The following is a 14,973-nucleotide window of genomic DNA, read 5'->3' on the forward strand; positions in this document are numbered from 1 at the left end:
ATGAGTTCCAGGCCAGCTGGAGCTACAGGGAGACCCTGTCTTAAAAAGACCAGGAAAAAAATGTATATTTAGTGGGGCTGGAAGGATGGTTCAGTAGTTAAGAGTGCTTATTGCTCTTCCAGAGGACCTGAGTTTGGTTCCTAGCACCCATGTCGGGCAGCTAACTGCCTATATAAATCCAGCTTCAGGGGCTGGAAAGGTGGCTCAGCGGTTAAGAGCACTGGCTGCTCTTGCAGAGGACCCAGGTTTGATTCCCAGCACCCACATGGTGGCTAATGACCATCTGTTACTCCATCTCTGGAGTATCCAATGCCCTCTTCTGACTTCCTTGGGCATTGCTCAACACAGGTGCACTTACACACATGCAGGCAATACACTCATACACATGAAAATAAAATATTAAGGCTGGGCGTGGTGGTGCACACCTTTAATCCCAGCACTTGGGAGGCAGAGGCAGGCAGATCTTTGTGAGTTCGAAGCCAGCCTGGTCTACATAGTAAGTTCCAGGACAGCTGGGGCTACAGGGAGACCCTGTCTCAAAAAGACAAAAAAAAGAAAGAAAAAAAAAATAATTCCAGCTTTAGGGGATCAAATGCTTTCTTTCTGGCCTCTTCAGACAGCTGCATACACAGGTGGCACACACACAGAGGCACTTAAAATAAATCTTACAAAATATTTTAGGAAGGGCATGGTCGCACATGCCTTTAATCCCCACACTTGGGAGACAGAGGCAGGTGGTGGTCGTTGGTTGTTTTTAATGTGAATTCTGTGGATCAAGCTCAAGTCCTCCTGCTTACAAGGAAAGTACTTTACTGACTGAGCCATGTATCCAGCCTTCTGACTTCTTCATTAATGATTTTTTTAACTTTTTAAAATTTATTTTATGTCTATGTGTTATGCCTGTATGTATGTAAGGGCACCTATATCATGCAGTGCCCTTGGAGGCCAGGAGAGGGAGTCAGCTCCCCTGGAACTGGAGTTACAGATGTTGTTAGCCACCATGTAGGTGCTGGGATTCAAACCTGGGTCTTCTGCAAGAGCAGCCAATGCACTTAACCCCTGAGCCATCTCTCCAGCCCCCTCTGATTTGTTTTTATTCATTGTTCTTCCTTCCTTCCTTCCTTCCTTCCTTCCTTCCTTCCTTCCTTCCTTCCTTCCTTCCTTCCTTTCTTCCTCCCCTATATCCTTCCTTCCTTCCTTCCTTCCTTCCTTCCTTCCTTCCTTCCTTCCTTCCTTCCTTCCTTCCTTCCTTCCTTCCTTCCTTCCTTCCTTCCTTCCTTCCTTCCTTCCTTCCTTCCTTCCTTCCTTCCTTCCTTCCTTCCTTCCTTCCTTCCTTCCTTCCTTCCTTCCTTCCTTCCTTCCTTCCTTCCTTCCTTCCTTCCTTCCTTCCTTCCTTCCTTCCTTCCTTCCTTCCTTCCTTCCTTCCTTCCTTCCTTTCTTCCTCCCCTATATCCTCCCCGACCCCCCCCCATGTATGGTCTATGCATCTATGTGTGCAGGTGCACTTGCCCACGTGTACATGCATAAAGGCTAGAGATCAACATTGTATGTCTTCCTGTATCATTCCACCGTTTTTGAGACATCCTTCACTGAACCAGGAACAAGCCCCTGGAATCTGCCAGTCTCCAAGCCATTTTCCTTGGAGTGCCAGTGACCTGAATGTAGGCCCTCGTGCTTACATAGCAAGCAAGTTACCCACCAAGCCACGTCCCTCATTCAGTATTATTTCTAAGATCCATCCTTATTATGCTATATTATTTTTACCCTTGTGAGTTGGCACAATTTGCCAACACTGCTGGCTGGACATTTGGTTGTTTCCTGGGTTTGTTCTGAAATTATAAGCCATATTGCTTTGAATATTTTTGCAAATACTTCCTTACGCAAGTAGTTGAGAATTCTTTCTGTGATCTTTTAGCTAGGAATGGCTTTGTTACTTTTATGCTGCTTAGTATTGCTTTTAAGTGTAATTTGAGGTCAGGTATTATTATTTTTTTGCTTAAGACAATTCAAGTTTTTCCATGGTTCCATATGAGTGTGAAGATAGTTGTTTTTATTTTCTATTTCTATAAAGAATGTTAGACTGTGGATATGGTTCAGTGCTAGAATGGTTGCCTAACATGCTCCAGGCCTTAGGTTAAACCCAGCCAGGAAAAAAAAACTTTGTCAAGCTGGGCACAAGTCTATAATCCCAGCATTTGGTAGGCTAGGCCAATGCTTGGCGAGTTTGAGGCCACCTTGGGCTACATAGGGAAGTCTTGTCTCCCACACAAAAATGAATGATATTTGCTGTAGGATATTGGTAGATATTTTCCTTGGGGAGAAATATTTCCTTTTGTTTTCGGTTTGCTGCTTGCTTTGATCATGAACACATCTTAGTTTTCTATCAAACATTTCTTCTTTGAGAAGGTGATGAGTTCTGTTTGGATGCATGGTATTGGGATTGCCTCAAGAATGCTCAGAGAGGCAGTGGGATCTGGGGATCAGAAGCTCCACAGAGAGCCCTGGTTTAGAAGTGGAGACTACAGTGCCGTTTGCGGGGAGGATTTGATCATACTGCCTTGGGAAGCCCGAGAAGATTAAGTAGTATCAAAAGAGAAGGAAGCAAAGGGGAGGGCAGCAAATGGTAAGCAGAGATGGAGAAGAGCAAGCCAGGGGAGGACAGAGTTTGAAATGGAGTGGTCAGCGTTAGTTAACTAGCATTGAGGGTTTCCTCGGTGTATTAGTTACTTGCTGTGATAAAATACCCTGACAAAAGCCACTTAAGAAAGGAAGGGTTTATTTTGTTTGACAGTTCCAGGGTATAGTCCATCATGGTGAGAAGTCTCGGCTGCCTGAGCTTGCGGCACCTGGTCACAATGCATCCACAGTCGGGAAGCAGAGGAAGATGAATACTGGTGTTCAACTTGCTTTCTTACATTTCTCCAGTTTAGAACCCCAGCCCACGTCTTCCCACCTCAATTAACCGAATCAAGATAGTTCCTCATAGGTATACCAGAGGTTTTCTCCTGGGTGATTTTAGATCCTGGTCAAGTGGACAATATTAACCATTACAGTTTGCTACTTGGTCAGTGTTATTCATTTGATTGACATATCCATCCTGATGTGTACATAACATATTTGTTCAAACAAGGAATGGCCATCTATTCAGGAAGCTGAGGGAGAAGGACTGCTTGAGCCCAGGAGCTAAGCCAGCTTGGGCAACATAGTGAGGTCCTGTCTCTAAAGAACTAAACTGAGGCTCAGATTTGTTAAACAAGTTAGCCAGGTGTGATGATCCATACCTATAATCCTAACACTTGGGAGGTAGAGGCAGAAGGATCAGGAGTTCAAGACTAGCCTCAGCTACACAGTGAGTTTGAAGCCAACATGGGCTACAAGAGACCCTGTCTCAAGAGAAAAACAAAAAATAAAGCCAGGCATGGTGGCACACACCTTTAATCCTAAGCACTTGGGAGGTAGAGGGAGGTGAATCTTTGTTGTGAGTTCAAGGCCAGCCAGGGCTACAGTGAGACCTTGTCTCAACCAAAACAAAACAACAAATAAGTGAACCAGTCACTTGTGGTAAAAGATGGAAACAGCATACATACTCCTATCGCCCTTTCTGTGATACTGGAGTTAGCCCTGTCAGGCTGTACTGTCTCTTCAATTGTGAAGGCTGAAACCAAGTTAATGGGTTAAGGAGTGGCAGGGGAAGAGACCAGAATGGCTAAAGGTGGGAAGAGCAACAAGACGGATTATTTGAAGAGGAGAAAGTCAAAGAAGGAAGTAAAGCTGTTCTGTTTTAGGATGAGGCTGATCCGTATATTCACTCATTTATCCAGTGAATGACAGGGTGTCCCTGGTCTAAGGAAACGCTCACCAGGGTCACATGGCTGGGGTAACAGGCAGGCTTAAGAGCACTGAACAGCCTAAACCCCTCCTCAGGGGACTCTAGTCAGGGGATAGTAAGCTGTCCACAGTCACATTTTATCTACTCTATACAAGATAAAATCTTTAAACTTTTGTTTTTGAGACAAGATCTCAGGTGGCTCAAACTGGACTCAAACTTGATATGTAGCTGAGGCTGGCCCTAAACTACTGATCCTCCTGTGTCTACCTCATGAATGCTGAAATCACAGGCATGTATCACCACATCTAGCTAAATTTTTTTTGAAGAAAAAAAACCTCAGTGGATCTTTCTTCTCCTAAGGCATGGCCTTTAGAAAACTATAGTTCCTGTCATATGCTATTATAAGAATTTCAGAAAAATATATTTGCATTTGTTTGTAAAAATGATTGGCCTCAGATGGGTGTGGTGGTACACATCTTTAATCCAGCACTTAGGAGGCAGAGGCAGGTGGATCTCTGTGAGTTCAAGCCCAGCTGGTCTACATAGTGAGTTCCAGGCTAGCTGGGGCTACAGAGAGACCCTGCCTCAAAAAAGAAAAAAAAATTGACCCCTGGTGGCTCAGTGTCAGTCTCTGTTACTGATGGAGCATTGTCATCAACGCAGATGAGCAGAAGAAAGTACTGGAGAGATACCTGTACACTAGGCTAGGCCTGCTCAGTCTCCTCCTTACTGCTGTTCCCAGATGTCATCTGTCTCAGTATGCCTGTTCATACAGTATCTTGGCCTCTGTACTTTGAGCAGGTGTCTACTGCAGAGAGGACAAACCAAGTCTGTCTGTTGTCCTGTGTGGGGAGCTTTGCCATCTAAACAAAGGAAGTCTGTAGGCCAGGGTGTGCAGGGACTTCCTGTGTCTAGAAATAGTTGCAATCAGATGTTCTCCATGTCCAAGACGTCCTGAAGGTGGCGGTGTAGTCAGGGGTATAAGCCTGAGAGGGCTGGTAGGGAATGGGCAAGAGATGTCAGGTAGGGTTCCTGGGGCCCTGGCCAGCCCCTTCAGGAGATGTCATTGAAGTCTCCATCCCACATGGAAAATGTGTGCTAAGCTGCTAGGTATGTGCTCAAGGGCGAAGGAGAAGGAGTTCCAGAAAGTACAGGCTTTGGCTTTCCACTCTCAGAAGTCCCCTCAGGCAAGGTAGCTGGTCCTCCTGTGGGAAGGGAAGAAGCCAAGGAAGTGAGGTGAGTGTCTCTGCAGGCACAGAGCCACCACAGAAGTTTCAGTGGCTGTTCTTGCCTTGCCAGCCACTCCACTCATGGCCCCATTGAAGCTACAAGCCAGTTCCTCCACATCCATCAAGCAAAGCCCTATCTTCTAGGCATTGCCACAGGAGAGAACATGATCTCTGTGTCACTTTTGCTGAAGTCTGAGGTGAGAAGTGAGGGGCTACTCATGCCACTTCCTGCTGCCTTGTGTGGTCCTGCTTATAGATGGACATGTGCTTGTGTATTTGTAAGTAGGAACATCTGTGTTCATCTGGTCTAGTGGGCCAGATGGGTTGATGTGGCAGTATGCATCCCCTAAGTATCTACTTGGCCTTGGTCTCAGTGCTGGGCTCCTGGGATATAAACATCAAGAAACTATATCCCCGGCTTGCAAGATGCCTACACTGTCCTGGGAAAGCCAAGCAATGCATAGATCTTCCCCTGACATGGGATTGGTGGGAGGGGGAAGGACAAGTTCAGAGAGCCACTCAGCAGCCATGGCGGGAAGTACAGGAGGCTCCTAGGCTTTCACACCAGGGCAGATGATGGTGCTACTCTGTGAGATGGGGACATAGAAAGAGAAGCCCAGGAGGAGAAGGTGAGCTAAGTTTAGGTCTTCCTGAGCCTAACATGCTTGTGGGACAGCAAGTGCAGATGTGCAATGAGAGTGATGCACTTGAAGGAAGTACAGGGTATGGGTAACTTGAGTTACCAGTAGTGCTAGGTGCTCTAGGTTACACAAATAGATGGGGCACCCGGGGAGACATAGGGAGCCCTCACATACCCCCAGCCACCAGGCAGTCCAAGAAAGAAGACTGAGAAGGAAGACTAGACAATAGAAGAAAATCCAGGAGCAAATACTGTCACCTGTAAGTCTGGTATTAGTTGTTAGGCATCAGTGTGTGTGTGTGTGTGTGTGTGTGTGTGTGTGTGTGTGTGTGTGTGTGTGTGTGTGTCTCCCTTGGACTGGTCACTCTGCCCATGTATACCCCTGTATACACATACTGCCCACCTCCGAAGGCTTAGCTGGCAGGAGGTGTCCTGGCTTGGCATCTTGGGAGCGGGCCCAGCTATGAGGATGCACAGACCAATAAGGATCATGCAGGTGGGCACAGCACCGATGAGGACTTTGAGAGTGACCACCACCTCCTCTGTCTGCTGGCAGGCTCCTGCTTCATACCCTGCGAACCTGCAGAAACACCATCCCATTCATCCAATCGGCACTGCTGAGCATGGCTCCTTGGGTGCAGGACTCACAGACATGCCACCCCCACCCTCCTGAAACTTGAATTCATTTCCTGGTTCGATCAGCCTAATTACGGAGGGATCTGAAGGGAACCAAGGAGGAGTTCAGAGAGCTGAGAACACAGAGAGCTGGGGCTTCTGAAGGGACACAGCCCCCAAGAAAGGCCCCTCAGGCAGGTGTGCAGGAAAACCTGGGGAGGGTGTTCCCCATACTCCATAGAGTCCAGCATGTGCCCCAAACTTATGGATGTCCTCTATCTAGCTGGCAGGGTGGGGGCTCTTCCTTTCACGTCCCACCCCACTGGTCCTGGTGCCTCTGCTATATCCCAATCCTGGGACTAACTCCAGACTGAGGGTGGAGATGCCCAAGGCGCCTGCGCCTGAAAGCTTGGTGAAGAAGACATAGGATGAGTAGAAGATGGTCTCCACTCCTGGGCCATGCCGGTGCTGCCGCTGGAAGTCATCCACCACATCTGGTAGCATAGACCTGGGGACAGGTGCCTGGAGTTAGCCATCTTTTTTCCCCTTGAAAGTCAACAGCCAGCCTGTGAGTCCTCAGGACCCAGAGACTTAAGTCAGAGTCTTTGTTGCCCAGGACACGCCCACAGCTAGCCAGCAACATGTCTATGTCCCCCACCATTCCTGTTGTTGGGGCACTTGTAAGAAAGCTTCAAGGAAGAAACTTGTGGCACCACACAGGCTGGGCACGTGGGACATAGGACAGCAGGCTGTGTGGAGGAAGACCCATGTCATCTCCCATCCCCTTTTCCCCTCATCCAGCCTACCAGGGTAGCAGCAGGGACACAGCAATGCTCACTCCAGAGACAAAGGCCACAACATAGGCCACGGGTGCAGAGGGCACAGCAGCCAGCAAGATTGAAAAAGGCACCATCACCTGGGGAGACAGAGCCTTGAGATGGTCCTCCACCAGTTCCCTGGCTTGCTGTTTCATTGGCAGGCTCACCCCTCATTGTTAATGACACGCCCTGCACCTGGTCCTGTATCAGGCTCAGCAGACACAAGGGAACACAGGTCCAGTCGTGCCAGCCTCAGGAGGCTCAGGCTCCATGGTTACCTCCTCAGCCACCCTCAGGCTTTGCTTCCTGCCTCACTCACACAGATCCCAAATGCTGATGTCCTCTTCCCAAATCTCTGGAGAACCCACTCCCACAGTGGGGTGCTCAGCACAGCTGAGACCTATGGACAGACAGCATCATCATATGAGGACCCTGCAACCCTCACCTCCCACGATCTCTAAGCCCTTGCTTTTATTTTAGGTGGGACACTCAGGATGATGCAGGTAGTTGAATAAATTCTAGGTGAATTTTGGTCTGAAAAACATGATTTGGTAGAATTGGGGGGTGGGGCGGGGGATAAAAGGACTCCCAGTGCTTTGCAGGATCATGTCCTTCTGGTTTGAACCAGTGGCTATTAACTTTGACCCAGGCCCTAGCTCTACCCTCTGCTGAAATGAAACCAAAGCAGAATTCAGAATTTGACCACTAGAACTCTGGCCACATAGGTCCCCAACTCTGGTTCCCAAGGGACCCAGCCTCCACTTCCTAAGTTCCCTTACCAGGATGGTTAGCACCAGGCTCTGGACATGGTCATGTAACCGGGAGGCATGTGTACAAAACAGGACCAGGTAGCTCTGCTCCACCTGAGGCGGTAGACAGGAAGGACAGGAAGTGGTCATGTGCAGGAAATGGTGGGAATGCAAAAGCCATGGGCAAGGATAGGGTCTTGAGTCTGGCTTCTCCTTTGTCCTTGAACTCAAAGGATTATTCCCAACATAGATAGGAGCACAGTTCCTAGTGCACCATCACCCTTTGCATAGCTAAGGAGATCAGGTGGATTTTACTAAATTTCAGTTAATATGAGAGGATGTCATCCCAGATGGCTTCAACTTCCTAAGAGCCCTGATCTCCAAGCCCTACTCCGGTCTCTCCTCCCAGCACTAGCCTCTTTCAACCATGTGCCATCCCCTGTAAAATTCAAACCTGTGCTGGTCACTGTGGTGCATGCCTGGAGTCCCAGCACTTGGGTATTGCAGGCAGCAGGATCAGAAGCTGAAGGCCAGAATCAGCTACAAAACAAGTTCAGGGCCAGCCTGGGCTATGTAAGGCCTTGTTCCAAACACTTGTTCACAAGTATGGTCACAGCAAATCAAATGGGGATCACCTGGTCAGATATACCTGAACAGCAGCTGAGATGAACAGGAAGGAGACAACCAGATTCAGGTAGGGCGGGTGCCGGGTAGTGACAGCCAGACCAGTCAGGAAGCTCAGGCCTTGGCCTGAGGCTGGGACAGAGGGGTCTATAAAATAGGAAGCTGGTAACTGGCTTGGCAGAGTTCAAAAACTCACCCCCAAGAGGAGTCCAGCTCCTGACTTCTGCCTTTCATGCCCTCACTGCACCTCCATACCTGGCTGCTCCTTCACTCCTAGGCACAGTAAACTCCCACACACAGGGTAAGTCACAGCAACCACAGCGGCCGCAATGGAATAGAGACGAGCCTACAGGACAGGAAAGAACTGGACTGGGGGTAATGTCTCCAACCCACGGAGGTAGGCAGGGCAACTTTCAATACTGTGGAAGGGCACACATCTCAAGCCCAATGGTGCTGGGTTCTACTCCTCTGGGTCACTCAGAGAGTTGAATCTAAGGGCCCTGAGTGGCCCTGCCACACACATGCTTTTCTGCTGACCCTTTATGTATCAGTAGGTCTGGAGTGGGCCCAAGAATTGGCCTTTCTAACAGGGACCCCACTTCAACAAGCACAGCTTTATACCTTTCTGTAAACCTGAAACAGTGATTTAAAGGCCAGCAAACAAAAAATGCCAGCATGGAAGGATTCAGAGAACACAAAGAAAAGGCCCAAAGCCAGTCCAGGGGAGGGGTGGCCTGAAGGAGAGGGCAACCCATGTTTAAAATCCTTGGCAGTGTCCCCCAGTCCTTGGCTATGCTGAAGAATGGTGGAGGTCAGGATGCTGTGTACGAGGCTGATTGGGAGCTGGGAGTCAGGTGGGGAGGATGATGGGATGGCTAGAGTATGGTAGGGCAATGCAGGTAGTTAAGTAAATTCTAGGTGAATTTTGGTCTGAAAAACAGGGTTTGGTAGAATGAGGGGTGGGGAATAAGACGATTCCTAGTGCTCTGCAAGATAATGCCATTGTTTAAGGGAAGGATGGCAAACTTGCTAAAGATGTGTATTCCATAATTGCTGAAGGAGGAATAGGGGAATCTTCTGTTTCCCCTTTGCCTTTCACCACTTCTGATGGGTGGGGCACGTCTTCTGGGCATAGGGGGCTTTTTGCACTCCAAGACTCTGCCCTTCTTTCTGCTCCTGGTGGTCTTGTGACGTCCTCATCCTGTCCCTTCTTTGGAATATACATCCCCCCACACACACCCCCCTCAAAGAGGGCTTGCAGATCTGTTATATGTTGGGAAAGAACCAGGGGACAGGCTTAGTGGAGAACCTTCAGGGACTTGGAGTTTGTGTGTTCAGCTAGAGAAGCACAGAAGGGATGAGTGTATAGTGAGATCCCCACTCCCAAGAAGATGAAAGATGGAGGAGCAGCCCTGGAGGAAGGAGGCAACCTGAAGAGGGGGTCCTGGCCACCTCAGGCACTCACTGCATCTGGGGAGACAGTATTGCTTGTGAGGAGCACAGCATCCTCACACTGCTGGGATGTGTGGGCACCAGACACGATGAGCCCATGGACGGTGGCTCCCATCAGTGTTCCTGCCATCTCCATGGTCATCCCTAGAGACAGAGCATATACAAGTTGGCAGGGTAAGCTGCAGGATCCCAAGGACAGCAGCTTCCACCCAGCCCCAGGATTGTACTCACTGTACGCTGTGGCAGAATCTCGTTCCCTGGGGCTGGGGGTGAGGATCATGGTGAGAGCTGTGTAGGGCACCTGGAAGAACTGGGGTAGCCCTGCAGAGGTTAGGACAGCCTCTACCACCAATACTGTCAAGCACTGAGTGATCCCCCCATTTTGCCATGCAAAGATTGCCAGCCATCCTGTCCCATCCAGGCACCCAAGGGTCCGGACTAGCACGTCCTCTACTGGTCACCTGAAGCTCAGAGTTAGGGTCCCAGAAGCAGGAGCCCTGAACAGGGCCATCAGTTAACAGCAGGTTTCCAGGCATTGATGGGCAGGTTGCGACAGTGAGTCTAGGTACCACAACACCTGTAATCCCTAGTAATGACCAGAGGTGGCAGTGGGACTCATAAGTACCAGGCCTATCAAAGGAAGCTATGTGCTTACCGTAGCCAGGGCTTGGAACAGGCAGTAGAAGGTGGTATACCAGAGGCCACGCAGGCTGGTGAATGGGGGCAGGAACCACAGAAAGAAGTAGGCCAGGGCGATTAAAGGCATGCAGCCCAGTGCCCTGCAGAAGCACAGACAGAGGTACAACACCTGTAGCACCCAGGCATCGGGACACCAAGGGCACAGCTGGGAGTAACCTCACCCCTTCTCTGCCCTTGAGAACCTTGGGCTGGGCTGTCAGTTTGGGAGCCATGGAGACAGGGAGAAGAAAGAGTGGTGGAAAGAGGAGCAATCACCATTGGGACTCTGGGCAGGGCACTTGGTGGTACCATTCCCTGTATTTAGGAACTAGAGACCTGGAAATGTCACTTAGTGATGAGTGTTTTTGTTATTTTGTTTTGAGACAGGGTCTCCCTGTAGCCCCAGCTGTCCTAGAACTCACTATGTAGACCAGGCTGGCCTTGAACTCACAGAGATTCGCCTGCCTCTGCCTCAACTTCCCAAGTGTTGGAACTAAAGGCTTACCCCATCATGTTGGGCTCATGGTAAGAGTATTTGACTAGCATATAGAAGGCCCCAAGTTTAATCTTCAGCAGCAGCAAAAAATAAGGCAAAGGACTCTGGAGCACAAGCAACAAGCAGGTTGCATTTCCTCTGAGACATGCTGGTCCAGCCTCTCCACACTGAGCCACAGCCAGACTTGGGAGTCCTAGAAGCTTGTCCAGCCCTGAGCCAGCTGATCGGTGACAAACAGTCCCCAAGGATGTGTCTAAACTACTTCAAGACTCATAGTCTGGACACCAGCTCACCACCCATACTGTTAGGCTTATCTCTAACCATCCATAGGGTGACCACTAAGAAACGGACTCTGACAGTGACACAGGACCAAAGGTGGGGGCCTAAGCACCAAGGGACTGCTCACCAGGGCATCAGCCGTCCAGACCCTGTCCTCCTGCTTTTGTTGATGAAGAAGCCAGCAACAGGGTCAGCAACTGCCCCAGACACCTTCCCTCCAAACAAGGCAAGTGATACTTGGGCAGCAGGGATCTGAAACGGACGGTGGGGGGGACAACCAAGGCCCCAAGGAGTCAGAGAATACATCCAGGCATGCTTGCCTGCTGGAAGGGAAATCTGGGAGCTCATTTGGGGCTAGAGCCATAGTAGAAAGGACTCCTCCCTAAGATACAATACCAGAAAGCTCTGAGGGCATATCGGCTTGTGGGGAAAGGGGCGGGAGGAGGGAGCCAATACCTACAACAGATATTTTGCTACTAAAGAAAGGTAAAATCATGAAATTTGCAGGTAAATGGATGGAACTAGAAACTATTATACTAAGTGAAGTAACACAATCTCAGAAAAAAAATCGACATATGTTCTCCCTCATATGTGGATCCTAGCACCAAATCCTGATAAGTAAGTATGTATCCAGACATAACTACAGGAACCAGGATAATGAAAAGGAACCAGGGAGGTAAAGGAAAAGAAAGAATCTGAAAGAGAAGAACAGTAGGAAACAGGCATTAATAAGGGAGATATGGATAAAAATGGGGTTATTTTAAGGGGAGTGGGGAGGGAAGGTTACACAAAGAACCTAGGGGATAAAGGGAAAGGAGAAGCTCAAGAGAGGTGGGACCATAGGAGAAGGGTATTATTAAGGGAGAAATGTGGAAAATGGGGGCACTTTAAATGGGGAAACCATGGTGGAAGGGTTAGACAATGCGAGAGATAAAAAAAAAAAAAACCAGAGGGAACCATATTAATCAAACCTACTGACAAATTACACATACAACTAGCTCAAGGAATATAATACATTTCTAGGCAAGGTTTATCTGAGAACATTTGGTCTTTTCCCAAGCGTTATCTACATGACACATGGTAATTAAAAGTACCAGACTGGTGGAACTAACCTTCTTGGATGTTTAACAGACATACTTTGAGGCCTATACTAATTTGGTCAGAGGGACATAAAGGACAGTTTTTGCTCCTTGCCCTCCTAGGTTGACTAAGTTCCAGGGGACTATGAGCATCTCAAATTTTCCTGTAACTGCAGTGAGTCACCTGTCCTCTTGATCAAGGAGGCCATTGAGACCCCATCAAATGGGACTTGAACCAGTGTCTAGTCTACAAAGAGGAGGGTCAACACAGAGAAAACATTTCCTCCATGCTTCCAAGCAAAGTCAGCCATGGTTGAGCAGGACCTTTAACTTATCGTCACATAGATGGAAAGAAAGAGCCAGGGGCTCCTCCAAAGCCCATGTGACCCCTGAGGAACAGATCCCCAAACGACCTTAAGAGTGAAAATAAGCTGGGCATGGTGGCACACGCCTTTAATCCCAGCCCTTGGGAGGCAGAGGCAGGTAGATATTTGTGAGTTCAAGGCCAGCCTGGTCTACTTAGTGAGTTTCAGGACAGCTGGGGCTATAGGGAGAACCTGTCTCAAAAAGACAAAAAAAAAGTAAAAGTAAAAATAAATTGGTTTATCTGGGCCAACTGTAGGGTCTTAAACATCCAAAAGGAAAGTATAACCAAAGATTAAAGGGGTCAATATAACTTTAAGAGTTCATGTGTATAGCTAAAGGCTACATAACAAGAAACAATGCCAGACAGGAGATACCTTCATTTGAGTTGTTGACCAGCGTGGCCCAAGAGACTCCCAGACAGTAACCCAGCATAGAACTGGGAGAATGAACAGCAGACCCCAATCTTATCTAAAGGAATATTGACAACTGATTGCTGCTAGATGAGGAACAACTGATCTTCCTAAAACAAGGCACTCTAGATAGGCAGACCAGATTCAGCAGATGGACAAGCACTGGGGAACAAACGGCTGGGGTGTTGACAACACAGTGGACAGTAACAGGGATGACAGAGTAATCGGGCTTCAGTGGGGTGGTGGCGAGGCTATGGGAGGGTGCCATTTGGGAAGTTAGGTATATTGAGGAATAAGACTGTTTGGGATGTTCTATATGATATACACACAAAAACATCAACAAATTTTTAAAAAATGAGTTATAGTTGAGGAAGAAGCATAAAAATTTACTGTATTAATTCAACTGTGAACCTGAAAGTTCACAGCCACTTTTGAAAGAGATGCATCTTTGCTCTGGAAATTATTATTGAATATGTTAAAGCTGTAATGAAATGCTTCTTCTAATCATGTGGTTATTAAATACATAATTTAAAAAAAGATGGGAAAAAGAAAAAAAAAAGAGTTAAAAGGCAAGTCATAAGAGGGAAAATGTGTGAACTGCACATAGCTGACAAAGGAGTCTCCCAGAATAAATCCCGTAAATCAGTTAGAAAGGGGAAGACTTGAATAGGCATTTCATAAAAGAAGTACCAATAAAACATTGCAAAAAAAGATACTAGGCATTATTAACTGTTGAGAAAATGCACATTAAAACTACAATAAGATGTCCTTGCATACCCAACAAAAGAACTAAAAAAAAACTATTTAAAAATGTCAACCAACTGAAGAGAAAGCAGTGACTCTAATCTGAATTTCTTTTCTTTTTTTTTACTTTTATTTTTACAGGGTTTTTTTATATTTTAGAAGAATCATTTCATTACAGCTTTAACATACTCAATAACAATTTCCAGAGCAAAGATACATCTCTTCAAAAGTGCCTATAAAATTTTTAGGTTCACAGTTGAATTAATACAGTTATACAATATTGAACTCAGTATAAACTCTGTAAGACAAAAAATTGAATGAGTTTTTAACCTTTAGTAACACTTAGATGTGGTGCATGTATCTCTAATCTGTATGTATCTGATTATTACTAGTCATGGTTGGTTGCACTTGGATCCTTGGCACCTGTGTATGGATATGTCATCAGGTAGATTTCAATGGTAATGTTTATCACCTCTATGAATTAACATGAAGTAAATTTTTATGCCTCCTCCTCAAATATAACTCTTTTTTTTTGATTTGTTGGGTTTTGTGTGTGTGTGTGTGTATATCACACAGAATATCCCAAACAATCTTATTCATCTATATATCTGCTTCCCAGATGGCACCTTCCCATAGCCTCCATCTCCCCACCAGAGCCCTTATACTCTGTCATCCCTGCTACTGTCTGCTGTGTTGTCAGCACCCCAGCCATTCCCCAGTACTTGTCCATCCGGTGAGTCTAGTCAGCCTATCTAGAGGTCTTTGTTTTAGGAAGGTCAGCTATCTAGCAGCAATCAATTGTCAATATTCCTTTAGATAAGATTGGGGTCTGCTGTTCATTTTCCCAGTTTTATGCTGGGTTACTATCTGGGAGTCTGTTGGGCCACCCTGGCCAAGAACTCAAAAGAAGATACCTCCTATCTGGCATTGTTTCTTGTTATGTAGCCTTTAGCTATACATATGGA

The 14,973-nt window shown here is 47.3% G+C and overlaps 1 protein-coding gene across 1 annotated transcript in view; it reads right to left on the reverse strand.

Annotated features, from left to right (window-relative positions):
- Positions 1 to 4,757: 4,757 nt before the first annotated feature.
- Positions 4,758 to 14,973, reverse strand: part of Mfsd2b (major facilitator superfamily domain containing 2B) — a 16,702-nt gene continuing 6,486 nt past the window's right edge. Inside the window, exons 3-14 of the mRNA XM_008848840.2 lie at positions 11,537 to 11,661; positions 10,612 to 10,735; positions 10,188 to 10,266; positions 9,970 to 10,100; positions 8,760 to 8,850; positions 8,530 to 8,651; positions 7,911 to 7,994; positions 7,451 to 7,531; positions 7,120 to 7,229; positions 6,678 to 6,821; positions 6,102 to 6,278; positions 4,758 to 5,034 (exon numbers count right to left, since the gene is read on the reverse strand). Of these exons, the coding sequence (XP_008847062.1) occupies positions 5,013 to 5,034; positions 6,102 to 6,278; positions 6,678 to 6,821; positions 7,120 to 7,229; positions 7,451 to 7,531; positions 7,911 to 7,994; positions 8,530 to 8,651; positions 8,760 to 8,850; positions 9,970 to 10,100; positions 10,188 to 10,266; positions 10,612 to 10,735; positions 11,537 to 11,661 (1,290 nt within the window). The 3' untranslated portion in view covers positions 4,758 to 5,012. The remainder of the gene's footprint in view (positions 5,035 to 6,101; positions 6,279 to 6,677; positions 6,822 to 7,119; positions 7,230 to 7,450; positions 7,532 to 7,910; positions 7,995 to 8,529; positions 8,652 to 8,759; positions 8,851 to 9,969; positions 10,101 to 10,187; positions 10,267 to 10,611; positions 10,736 to 11,536; positions 11,662 to 14,973) is intronic.

The sequence above is a fragment of the Nannospalax galili genome, unplaced genomic scaffold, assembly GCF_000622305.1.
Source record: "Nannospalax galili isolate Female #2095 unplaced genomic scaffold, S.galili_v1.0 scaffold1191, whole genome shotgun sequence".
Taxonomy (NCBI): Eukaryota; Metazoa; Chordata; class Mammalia; order Rodentia; family Spalacidae; genus Nannospalax; species Nannospalax galili.